This window comes from Rissa tridactyla, chromosome 4, assembly GCF_028500815.1.
Source record: "Rissa tridactyla isolate bRisTri1 chromosome 4, bRisTri1.patW.cur.20221130, whole genome shotgun sequence".
NCBI classification, from domain to species: domain Eukaryota; kingdom Metazoa; phylum Chordata; class Aves; order Charadriiformes; family Laridae; genus Rissa; species Rissa tridactyla.
This window is the reverse complement of record NC_071469.1, coordinates 87,437,039-87,450,788: the sequence shown is the minus strand read 5'-3', so window position 1 is coordinate 87,450,788 and position 13,750 is coordinate 87,437,039. Positions and strand designations below refer to the sequence as shown.

At 41.5% G+C, this 13,750-nt stretch overlaps 1 protein-coding gene across 1 annotated transcript in view; it reads right to left on the bottom strand.

The window, feature by feature from the left end:
• VAT1L (vesicle amine transport 1 like) overlaps positions 1-8,341 on the bottom strand; it is a 61,979-nt gene extending 53,638 nt beyond the window's left edge. The window contains exons 1-2 of the mRNA XM_054201382.1: positions 8,076-8,341; positions 1,521-1,650 (exon numbers count right to left, since the gene is read on the bottom strand). Coding sequence (XP_054057357.1) covers positions 1,521-1,650; positions 8,076-8,305 — 360 coding nt within the window. The 5' untranslated portion in view covers positions 8,306-8,341. The remainder of the gene's footprint in view (positions 1-1,520; positions 1,651-8,075) is intronic.
• Positions 8,342-13,750: the final 5,409 nt, after the last annotated feature.

Genomic DNA, 13,750 nt, shown 5'->3' with positions numbered 1-13,750 from the left:
GTTCTTGCATCTTGCCCATGGTACGTTCTCCTGTTGATGGGTCTGTACCTGTGCACAGCAGTTATTCTGAGTGTCGACCCTTCTTCTAGATCACTCAAATACTACCATGGCTATGCAAATTATAGCAAAAAAATAAAATACCACAGCTTGCTTCAATTTCAGGGAGTACACCAGAGCACAAACATGTTCTATAGTCAGAACAAAGACATAAATTTAAAAGAGAGCCAGTGTATTCTGTCAGGTGCAATGTTATTCAAACGAGTAACATATGCTGTAGCTTCATGACGGCCTTCAAAAATAAGAAGAACTTTTAAACTGAGAATGCTGATCTAGAGCAGAGACTTTCTATACTCCTTTCACAAAATATTCTGCGATATGGAGCATAACTATAAAACAAAGATACTAGAGTGGAACAACTGAAGCAGTAGAGTTTTTCAAACAGCAAAGTTATTGTTCAGTTATCGTTTGTCACAGAAAACACTGGAAAATTATGACTTGTTTCAAGGCAGAGATGGGGCAGGAGGGAGAAAGTAGAGAAATGTCTCAAGAAATGATCACTGAGACCCTACTAGAAACTAAATTGGTCATTATATTCACTCAACTGAGATATTTTATAGCTCTTATAGAAGAGCAAAAATGTTACCTTTAAATAAAAATATTGTAGGTAATTGTCTTCTTAAGATCAAGATACAAAAAGAATTCAGAGAATTCAGAAAATGAAATTACTTGATGATGACTGACTCAGCGAATAGCTAAGATAGGATTGACATGCATTAACTCAGTTTTTATTTCAAAATTTTTCTATCTACTTAGGAAATAAAGTGCAAGATTGGAGGGAATACAGATGTTTAACATCAACCACAGAACAGGAGGTATGAGAGAATACTGTTTATATGTAATAAGAGATACCAAAGAGTAAATACTTTCAACCAGTTATGAAAGCATTATTATATACATTAACTATTTGTCATTTACCACTACTCTGCTAGGTGAAATAGATCCTTTTCCTGAGTAATAAGTCATATACACAGAATCACGGTCCCAATTTTATCTGCGTCTCATGAATGCACATGGTTGTAAGAAGCAACACTTACTGTAGATGGAGCTCTCGTTAACTCAAGATCAAAAGCTGGAACTAGAATCAGCAGTGCATGGGCTTTGAGGAACAGAGCAACAATGATAGCAAACAGCCAAGAAAAGAAACTTTACAGGTTAACTCAATTTCTGTTACTTTCTTAAAGTACATCAGTCCTGCTTTCCAGTTCCTATTGAGCCATCAGGATACGCACATGGCACAAGTGACTTTTCAGGAAGGATTGAAGGAGATGACAGTGGTGGCTTTAGAAACTAATTCAAGAGGTCATTCTCACGCTTGGGACGCAGCGAGGAAACATTGCCCTTTCAAATCTCAACAGGGTGATGAAGGGTGCTGTCGCTGGCAGACCAGAAGGGATTAGGGACAACATACTCAGTGAACTGGTGATTATTTAGTCTTGCTCTGAAAATAAAGAAAATATTACCTCAAATCCTTTCACACTGTCTCCAAGAGCTTCTACAATTCCAGAGCATTCAAACCCAGGAACAAGTGGCGTCTTAGGAGGGTTGTCAATATTCCCCTGTCGCACCATCAAATCAATAAAGTTCAAACCACTGTAAAACACAGGGGAAAAAAAAAATAAAATCAAGACCATTACCATAGATCAAAGCAGAGGAGGAAAACTTGACCTGAATGATGGGAAAGACAGAAAGCTTCAGGGCAGCATTAAAAAGCTGGGCTCCACAGCATCAGAGGGACCCAGCAGGCATTCACATTCTTCATGTGTGGGACACACCGACTTGACACTGTGCTGTATCGGCCTCGGGCAGAAGAGTACACAAGCAAGGCAACCACATCTATCACCAGCCCCAAAGCTTACAAGACTGTTTAGGAGTCACACATAGAAATCCACAAATTTATAAATTCAGTACAGTGGAAACATTGTGATTTCTATGAATGCATTACTAGCTGGCAAGTAAACCCAGTTCAATTTAAGAAAAAAACCCCAAACTTCACACATTATAGATGTTTTGGGCCAAGAGCAACCTGATGTAACTGTCACAACCTCTGAAGTGACTCCAGGAATGAATCTTGTGCTCATCCCAGTCAGGACTCCAAACTTTGACAGGAACGTATTAAGGCTGTTGTTTTAAAACTGGTCCTCCTGGATCACTTTTGTGCAGTTTTGCAAAGGGTATTTAGGTCTTTGGAGCCCTCAGGGTTGCTGCTCAGAAAAAAAAAAAAAACAAAAAAAAACAGGTCTTCCCTGTAGTCTCAGTTTTGCAAAAATCTTGAAGCATCTTTGCTTTGTCTTTTCCATGCTATCCAATTTTATTAAGTAAAATTTTTTGGTTTTCTAGGCAGCCACCAAAAAAAAAACCAAACACAAAAAAGGTACCCTTTATCTACTATACGCAGGTACTGATTACTGGCACAAACACCACACAGAGTTAAAACTTCTAAAACTCCTAACTAGCTAAAATCTGTTTCAGCATTAAACCATTGTTCCACAACACAGCCCTGCATTTATTGTTCGCTGAAATTGCTGCATACTAACTCCCCTAACTATGAAGCCACACATACAGCCAGTCCTACTCATGCATATGATACCAGCAACTCCTTGGATACATAAAATTACCGATGCACACAAGTATTTATAAGATGGTGCTTTAGTCAGATACTAATCAAGACACAAACAGCTTGAACAGACCCAACAAACAAAAAGACAGAGTAGATGCACAGCACAAGCGTGAAGACAAGACAGCATTCATCAGATGTAGGTCACTTGGGGGGTGGGAGGGGAAAGGAAATTCCTCCAAATCTACATTTTTGCAACTGTGATGGAGGGTTTAAGAGCAACCTGAACCCAAAACTTTTAGCTCTGTAGAAGCAAGATCATAGATTATTTTTGAAAAACATGACTTTGATAATGTAGTTTGACAAACTCAGGAGGAAACCTAAAAATAAATAAATAAATGATAATTAAAAAAAAAAAAAAAACAACCAAAAAAACCAACACAAAAACGCAGCATGCTCATACACAAAGCTCATAACATTTAATCATATGGAAGGTTAGGAGGGGTTTTGGCACAGTTAAGCTGGGAGCTTTGAAATGATTTTGGAAAAAGCCACTTCTTATCCAGTGGCTAAGATCACCTTCTACATCACCACTGTAATGTTGACAATGAAAGAGAAATTCCAAATAACAAAACGCCTGCCAGGCAGTCATCATCTTGCAGGGGGGAATCACCACAAAACCCAAAACCCCACAACATACATGGTGGCAACCACTGTCTATGTACATTCACTTCAGTGATGATCTTTTGAGTATCTTTCCACACTGTGAGCATTTTTTAAAAAAGTTTAACTTTTACTACATTCCTACAAGAAAGGGCAACTGGAGGCAGAGCTGTGATGCAGAAACCTGCGTAGGAACACGCACCATGACGTCATAACAAGTAGGCAACAAGCAGACAGATGGATATGGCAAAGACCATAGCTAGTTGATAATGACATGTGATTACAAACACATTATTGCAGCTCTTTTTAGAAACAGTCATTCTTACAAAATAACTTGTCAGACAATTTTTGAAAGGGCACATACTCAGTTTTGCATCTAACGACATAATACTAGCAATTCAGTTCTGTTCTAGTTCCATTTCTCTTTCATCTGTCTTCATCCTCAATAAAAGGCAGCAATATTAAATAAAACAGAGAGTTCATCTCTATTGCGATGAGCTTCCAAGACTTGATGCTAGAACAGGTGTGATAAGGAGAGAAAAAACACTACACAAGGTACGCAATATTTAAGTCACATGTTTTTACCATTTTAATTACTAGCTGGAACGTAGAGTGTTGATCAGCATTTCTAGTAATTTCTGGTCACTTGCCAGAGAATTTCTTCTTCACTTCATCTTTTATTCACTCCATCTTTTATCTCCTATACGTCTACGTGTTGTCACATCCCTGCTACTCTCATACATGCACTTGTTTCCATTCTCTCCACTTTCAAATAAGGACAGAAATAAACTGTTTTATTTTACCTGGTAAATTTGAACATGCCTTATCAACACGAATAGACCTGAAAGCACAAATACCTTGTATGGTAAAACCAGCAATTTTTTTTTCCTTTGAATAACCTAAAGGACCCAATGATGAACATCTACTTTAGTAAGTACCTCCAAGATACCCAACTTTATCAAGTCCTTCATTGAGATTCAACCTACAGCAGCCACAGGAAAAGGGAAGCTTGGCTGCACAGAGTATTGCAAGAAAATAGTCTCATGAAGAATAACGGTTTTAGAGAATAAGCACAATTTATCTCTTGTATCAGTACAAACCAACATAGCCTGTTCTGTGGTGTAGCCAGAGAAAGTGACTCCTGAACTTTAAGTAAGGGCATATGCATAGGGAGAAGTGTAAATGCTAAGTTACCCAGTGACAAAAAGCACACAGTTTCTTGCAGTTGTGTGGTTTTAATCCTAAATCGAGAGCTGGATGCAAATGACAACAGGGAAGGATATGAATTACCAAGATCCATACATTGACATTGGGGTTCTGCAAGAACTTCTCTGTGAAAGAGCAGGGATATTGGCATGAACTGCGTAGACCAAATTACCTATGCATCTCTGGAGACAGAGTTTATCAAACATAGAAGTATCTTTGAATCTGACTTTCTAAGTGTACAATGCTCTGCATTAACATCAGTTTTGAGGATCTTTAATATTACTTCCTATACCTGTGGTTTAGGTTTGCTGCATTTTTTTTATTTTTTTTAGGTGCGGAAAGGTGGGCAGATAGAAAGCTGTATTCTAGACTTCCTTCACCATCAGAGCAGCAACGGTCAACTTGGTTCTCCTTGCTCTGTCCCATGCACTCAAGGATGCTTAATACCTTCCATTGCAAAATACCAAATCAGGCAGACTAAACTTCACACTTTGTTTTGGAGAGGTCCTGCTTTTGATCTGTCCGATTTCATGGTAGAACTCCACTGAAATTAATTACTGAAGTTAATGAGCTACAACAGAGCAAATAAGAGGACCACTGAGTTCTACATTCTTAAAACCCTTCCTCTTACCCCTGGCCAGCAAACTGCCTGAAAATCTTTTTTTTTTTTTTTTTTTTTAAAAAAAAGCAGAAAGGTTTAAAATTGTCAGACCTCATGTTTTTTATCCAGAAATAGCCACAGCATATGAACAAGACTGCCTTTAAGAACAAAACCGACGCACCATCCACTATATGCTTAGGATTTCTTTTATTTGCTACCAGTTTTTTTTAAAGTGCTGTTATCTCACAGTCAGTCAGAAGGGTCACTTCTGCCTCATTCCTCATGACGCACATCTATAGCGGCACGAGGAAGAAATAATTATTACAGAGAAACAGAAAAGAAAATTAAAGGCAGGTAATTACAGGACACCATTCCTTCTTCACACATCTTATATGAAATACCGCTTCATTTTTTTTTTTCCTAGCTACTTATCTAATCTTTTAAACAGTATGTATACTAGTGTTCTGCGGACTACAAATTACAATACAAACAAATACAGCAATTCCAACTGCTCCATCATTATCAATCAAAAAATTATTTCAGGAAATATGCAGCAGCTGTGACTCAGCTTGGACATCGATGGCTGTTCCATTTCTTAGTCACTGAATGAGGCTAACACATGACTCATCTCAGCTGACACATTTTCAATTGGATCACTGATATTCCAGACCTTCAAAAGAATTATTCATCTGGCTTAGCCCTAATAGCAACATATTCTCCATCTCCTCCATTTATAGTACCATACTACAAAACATATACATATGATTTAACTGGTGTATACATATGACTCAACTGGTTTCATCCCCCAGTGAATGCAGAGACTACACAGAACTTGCACTTTTAACTGATCTACACTATTTATCATGCATGCACACATTCTTCTTAAAATAAAAATTATTTTTCTCCACAAGTTGATGGAGAAAAATAATCATCATCTATAATCATGGTCAACTGCAAAACTGATTCAACTAAAAACATTATTTGTCATCAATACACCTTCCTAAAGCAGCCCATCTTTGAAGTGTTCTGCACCATGTGCATTAACACATCCATACTACGCTGGGCAGAGCCAACAGGCATTTTTCTCACTCAGTCTCCCAGACTAGACTGCAAGTCCATCATCATCCTGATCAATCTTCTGTATTTACAGACTCAGGTCAAGAAGATCAGCAAATTGATTTTGCCTTGTTTGGAAGCACACTTCAGTGACCTGATCACATTTCAGCCCTATGGCCATTTCCAGCTAGGAATGACAAGCAGACACTATACAGGCTCCTCTGGCACGACGGGAAGCCTTCAAAACACACACAGTGTTCTGCAACCTGGCAGTAACTGTGAAGCAGCTGAGGGGCTCTACTGACGTCAAAGAGCAAACGTGCAACTCGCACAGGTCACTAGTGATAATGCAACCCTGCAAAGCAGCTGTAGTCGTGTCAGAGCTGAGTATTTCTATTTTACAGCCAAGTCTTCTTTTGCAGGTAACTTGCTCTTTGTGATACACACATATCTACTGCTTTGATGAAAGTAGAATTCCTACAGCTATTGGTGATTGCTGTAAACCCCTCAGCCATTTAAGAGAATATGCCCACGTGCTCCGAACATTTTGAGTTTTGCATGTTAACTTTTGTTAGCTCAATGGCTGGGGGGAAAAAAAAAAAAAAAGAAAAAAGAATCACTCAGATAACAATACAGCCTGTTCTCAAATGGAATTACAGCCTTGCTTGAGAGCAAAATGAGCTACCCAGCTGCTACTATTATTTCTTATATTCACCTAGCATGGAATGCCTTGCATTTTCTATTGCGAATAATAGAGGGGAAAAAAAAAAAACACAACAAATGAGAATGCAAAAAAATCTCAGCCCTTCGTTTATTAGTCCTCATTCAGATTGATAGATATCACCATTTTTCATGGGCAACACCTTGGGGTGGGAAAATACTCACATAGGTCACAAACCTTATGATCCCCATAAGTACAGGACAGAAAGCCCAGTCTCTGAACAGGCCGAAACATTCAGGTACACTCACCCACTGGGATGGTCTAAGATCTGAGGCACATCAGCCAGATACATCATTCAAAACAAGGTCACTGCCCCCTACCAGTATTGTTTTTAATGTAAATTACTTCTAAAACAAAACAAGTTGGCCTTCACCTTGGAATTTATCTTCTGGAAGCACCGCGCCTTCACATAGCAGAAGAGGACAACAAAAGATAAAGCCCTGCCTAGGCGAAATTATTTGGTACTCGTTAACTTGTGTAAGATTCTAGCGTTGCTTCTGTCACTTAAAAAAATAACCCTATTTTCACGAAGGAACGTGTGCACTGCGAAGCAGCTATCTAGGAAGCACAGTCTGCTCCAATTGTCTGGGGAAAAAAAATTAGCCTTCTAGGACGGCTCGTTTCAGGATGCTACCAGCTTGCTAGCCACTTGTCAGCTGGGCACGGGAATGAAACACCAGTGAGTTATCCTCAGCTCCGGCTCCACGGAAAACTGTGCTGACTGAAGTAAGTGATTCCCAGGGGAAGAGAACAGCTCGGATCAGGGAAAAGGGACAGGTGCCCAGCAACGCACACACGCCGGCACCCACATTTCTCAGAAAGAAACCAACAAAACCCTCAACACAGTTGGCCAGTTTGGCTGGGTTTTTTTTTTCCCCCGTTTCTCCCTGCTGGTACCATTAAAAAAAAAAAAAAAAAAAAGAAAATCAATGCCATTTTTTTCCCCTTCACAGCGGCTGCTGGCAGCGCACAGACCCCGGCTTTCCTCCACGCCCGCCCCGTCCCAAGCCACCCGCCCCGGGGCCCCCTCCGGAGCCACAACCGAAGGGACCCACCACCACCCCCGGCCCCCCCGAGCCCGCCAGCACCTCGAGGCTGTGTGGGGACCCCCCGGCCCCTCGCCCGCCCCAGGCAGCCCTTGGCCCCCGCCCGCCCGAGGGGGGCCCGCTTCCCTCAGCCGCCCCACAGGGAAGGGGAGAGAGGCGATACTGGACCAGGCTTTGACGCGGATCTTCAGCTCCCCCTCCTGCGGCTCCGGCATGGCTTTCTTGGACACGCGGAGCTTGCTGAGCCCCCCGAAGGCGGACAGCACCACGGCCCTCATCTCCTTGGCGTCCCCGGCCCGCAGGCTGCCGGCGGCGCTGCCCTCGGCGCCTTCCTTGCCGCCCTCCTTCTCGATCATCTGCTCCGTCTCCTCCGCTCGTTGCGCTCCCTCCTTGGCCATGGCGGGGCTGAGGCGGCGCGGCTGCCGCCGGCTGATCCTCCGCCCGCCGCCGCCGTCGTCTGGAATGGCCGCGGGAGCGGCGCGGAGCGGTACGCCGGGTCCGCCCGCCGCAATGCACCGACTAGCTGCGCAGCACCATCCGCCGCCCCGCCGTGGCGGGAAGGCGCCCCGCCGTCGTGAGGGGAGCGCCCGCCGCCGCCGCCTGCCGAAAATCGCACCTGGTGCGATTTTCGGCAGGCGGCGGCGGCGGGCGCTCCCCTCACGACGGCCCCGGGCTGCGTGAGGGGCTGCCGAAGCCGGGGGCGTCTGCCCGGCTCCTCTCCTCAGGGGCTGGGCCCGCGGAGCACCTGGAGCCGCAGGTAGGAGCCCGCCGCCGCCACCACCCCACCTCTCAGCCCACCGAAGGTGCCTCCACAGCCCGGGAGGTAAAGCCAATATATTTCCCTCCTGATACCTCCATCTTAGGCCTGGGGTCCACGCGGAGCCACCCGGGAGCTTGGCGTGCAAGCCTGTGTCATCTCATTGGGTTGGCCTCCACCAACACCAAGTGGCATCATAGAGTCATCCAGGCTGGAAGGGACCTTTAAGATCATCAAGTCCAACCAGCACTGCCAAATCCACCACTAAACCGTGTCCCTCAGTACCACGTCCGCCCCTCTTTTAAATACTTCCAAGGATGGTGGTTCAGCCTCTTCCCTGGGCAGCCCATTCCAATGTTGGATAACCCTTTCTGTGAAGAAATTTTTCCTAATATCTACCCTAAACCTCACCTGGCCCAACTTGAGGCCGTTTCCTCTTGTGGAAATCGCAGCTTAAATCTGCACTCGAGGTGCCCAGGCCTGGACCATTGCTGGGGAACCGGGTGTGCGAAGCCGCTCTTTGCCCATTCCTTGCCCTGAAGCTGTTCTTGGGAACAACACAGTGAATGTTCTCAGCAGGCAGCTGCCCCGTGACTGACAAACACTTGCCAGCAAGAGACCTGAGTTTGAAACTCTGCTGTGGTGAACAGTTAAGCCTTTATACAGCAGGTCTCATCCTGGTGATCGATGCCAGTGTTTGCAGGTTTCTGCAGGGAACTTAATCCTTTAATGGGAGTGCAAGCTGTGCTGTAAGGAGACTTCCACTGGCTCCAGCTTCCTGGGACTGGCCAGCTTTGGGGGCCCTAATGAGGTTCAGGCGTTAGCCACTTAGCCCTGTGTTAAGGAGGGTGGGTGCTGGCAGCCTCACCTACGACAGCTGAACCTGGGTTTGGGGGATCGATAGTTGTGGTTCCATAGATGTCTATAGTTTTGTCTATTGAGTTCAGTATTAGATGCCTGTATCAGTTTGTTGATGGTCCCTCTGTCTGAATAAATCCACTGCTTACATGCCTAAAATTGTGTATTTTATGGAGTTTCAAAATTCATTGCAGTGTGCTGTGTGTACAGCGAGCGTTCCTGTGGGCATCTTTGTGGACACAGTTCTTCTATCAACCCCCTGCAGCAACTGAGTTCATCTTAAGAAGTTTGAAGACCTTTCTGACTCATGGTAGGGATTAGCACCACCATCTCTTAGGGCTGCACATTTGTTGCAGTCTGGGTTCATCAATATTCCTTAATTTCACAATATGCATTTATTTCATCTTGGGCTATGTATTCAGTATATTGTATTTCCAGGAAGCAAAAAAACTTTGAAATGTCTTAGCTATAATGAATAATGGGGTAAAACATTTTTGTTCACATTAATGAGCAAAGCGAGATAGCGTAGGAAAAGATAGAGTTTTTGCATTTCTTTCTACTTAGTCTGTAACATATTCGGGTTTTTTTCTGTCTGGTCTGTAAAAAGTTAGCAGACAGAATATTTTTTAATAGCCCATTTCTGAGAATTTGTCATCTAAGCCTGTCATAAATGAAGCAGTAAAAACGTACATGTTAGGAACAAAGGAGAAGGAGTACTAGCCACAGGGAAGCTTCACTAGCTTCATGAAGTTCAAACAGATTTTATCAAAAGTGAAGTCTGATGCCTCAAACACCTCTTACGTTGTCCTTAAGGTATGTTTTGGACAAAGATTCAAAACCAGCTCATTAACACCATCCAGAATTTTCTATGTGACGTATTAAAGTGATGCCATCCACTTCATTCTAAATTACAGCTTGTGGAGGGATCTAGCCATTTTAAAGGTCAGGAAGCTTTTTTCCTCCCTTGCTCCCCTGGTAATACCATGAATATTCCCTTCCCTGTTCCCTGTACTCGGCTAATTCAGTTCTGTAATAGGGAATACAAAGTTCTGTCACTTTAGATCTGGCCATTTGAATGCATGACCAGGCGGGCAGTTGCTGAATAAAGAATAACACGTATTTGACTCCAAATGATTCACTCAGCTGGCATGTTATTACAGTCCTAACTCAAATGAATGGTAAAGTGCAGAATGACTGGGGAAAGTAAAGCAGATAGCATGTGTCAACTAAGTGACATCTCGAATAACAAAGAGGCCGTGGGGCAGCTCCCTCGCATCACTCCAGTGGTCTGAAACATCCAAAGAAGTGAATCTGGGCCTTTAGATGGTGTTTGTTTTGCATGGGTTTGCCTGCCATTGTAGTCCTGTTTTTTGTTGATGGCTTGGGAGTTTTCTGATTGACCCTGCCCATAATGATTTAAAGCTATCTCTATTCCTCCTTGGTCCGGAATCAAAAGTAATTTACCCTTAGTGATTTAACAAGTCAAAATGATTGAAGGATGCCCATTTCATAGAAACACGATGTCTTGCTTATGGTAGAACTAGTGCTTGCGCATGTCAGTTGTGGCAACTGAGGTAACATGGAGCAGATATTTTTGCATAATACCGATTCCATTATTTTGATTTAATTCACAACCACTGCTTTAAGAACAGATGATGCAGTACAGAAGCTTACACTAAGATGTAAAACCAGGATTTATTCTGACAGTTGACTAAGTTTTACCACTCTGGAAATAGGCTGTGGGATGGCCATTCATATCACTTAAGACTTACATAAAAACATAGTGAATTCTAATGGTGCCTTTCCTTTGACTTCAGTGGCCGGTGGATGAGACCTGTAAAAGTGAAAACACAGGACTCGATTTGATGGGTGTAATCAAGTGGTGACAATATTAATGAATGTGGTGTGAGAAACTTAATAGAAGGAAATTGAGAGCTCTTTGCTCACCATCTTTATCTGCTGGTCAAGTTCGTGCAATCTATTCAGCTGTTGTTGTTTGCAGTAGTGATTTTAAAAAATACTATCTAGAAAAGAAGGGAAAATGGAACAGTGTACTTGTGGGTAAATGCTGGCAGTTACAGTCAGCATCTCTTCCTGATTCAGATCCTTTATTTTCAGTACATAATCATTTATTCAGCAAAAGAACCTATGTCAGGGACAAAACAGTCTTCACAGATACTGTTCTGAGGGTTAGTGCTCATGGAGGGGAGCATCCATTCAGGATAAATCCAATTGTAGTATTACCATACTTTTGGAGTAAGATAGCTGAAGAAATAGAACTTGTTACTGGAAACACAGACCATGCGGAAGGTCAATCAAAAACTAAAGTAGGTGAGTTACATGCAAGGTTGGATTCTGTGTGGAGGTGAGGAAAACCAAACCAAACGACCCTTGGACCTTTGTGGAAAAGAACTATCCTATATTAGATACCTATTATGTACTTTGTATCAGGCTTTTTTGGAAGAACAATGAGGTTTGTATTCAAGAAGGACTTGATGTCATTGTATCAGTTTCTCTTCTTAGCAAGAACATTGTTTAAGACCCTGAATCATGGCTAATAGCTTTACTCAAAGGAGGTAACACACAGAGGGCAAAACCAAACGCACAATTAGAATTAATAATATTGCATTTTTTATCTCCGTAGTTTTCTCTGGGGCATAAATCACATTATGTCTTAGAGAATAAAGTATTAAAAATAATTTTAATCTAAATTATGCATTTTTCTAATAGTTACAAATAACATTAGTAAAATCATATTGATATATATTCTGGCTGTTTTAATGCATAAACAGGACACCTTTTAATATGTTGTGTTCCAAAACATTGTTTTCTTTACAGTCTACTATTATAAAATTCTGTTTAGTGCAGGGACACAAAATAAAATCCTCAGGACTCTCTTAACTTTTCAATCTTACTCAACATCTTCCCCCTACAGCTTTGTTTGCTGTAAAACATCCATGTTGCTTGACAGAAGAGGCATCTTATGTATTATTTTTTGAGAGCATGTTCAGAATACCTATTTCAGATGTTGTTATAGCCTATAGTCCACAACATCTCTTATCAGTAAGAAAATGGTTTTAGTGACTTTTCCCCCTTGTATCCATGTGCAGAATGGATTAACAAAGAAAGATATTTCCAAACGAATCTCTAGGAGTATGGAATGCTAGATTTATTTGTTTGGGCTTTTTAAAAACAAAGGAGACCTCTATTTCCTAAGGTTAATTCACATTGAGATAATTGTTTTATTTTATTTTATCTTAGCCAGGGGCTTTTTTTTTCACTGGTGGAGCTACATATGAATCATAGAAGCAATAAAGCAATTCCCTGTTTATAGCCACTGAAAAGAACTGTACATTTCCCTTCAGTAGATAGAAGCAGTTTAAAGCTCCTTAGAATCATCAGGAGCAATGAAAATGTGTTGTGTTTTAAATTAAAGAGGAAAAGAAATCAAAGCATTCACACAGGATTTGACAAGGCTGATATATGCCAATGTGACTTATCCTGTTGACTGCTCAGTTACTGTATTCCTTCATTACTTTACCAATTGTCTTGTATGGAAATTGTGCTCAGATAATTCAATGCTGGGTACAATAGAAATTAAATAAATGTATCACAGTATTGTTGATCTAGAAATAATACAATTTAAGAAAATTTAAGTAGATTGTGAAATCTTTACATCATGGTGATGATAGTCGTCAATAAACACGGACAGACCAAAATAAGCCCTTTTAACAAAGTTGCATTTATATATTTATTTTTACAGCCATACTATCCATTTGTTTAGCTAACTGAACACATGGTATAATGAAAAAAATTACTCTTCAGTATCTTCGCTTGCTGACTGTACATTCTAACACTTCTGTTGTGTTTTCTGAAAGCTCTGAGTATTTTTTACACTGAAAAAATACTATTGTATTATTTTTGATAGCAAAATTGAGGCTGTATGTTTCCTTTTTGGACTCAACTCTGAGAAATTAGGAAAAAAAAAAGGTTAGAAACAATTACAGAGATGGGTAGTAAATCACAATGAGCAAAGTTGCAGGAGATGAGTACCTTTGCACTGTCATTATTTAAAAACATCACTCAAGAAAAGCAGACTGGTTATACTGTCCTGACTCCATCATTTCAACTCTTTGTGACCTGTTTCCCTCTTTGTAAATCTGAGGTGAATAGTGTTTACCTCATACAAATAATAACTAGTAATACACACTTACAGTCCACTTGTAGT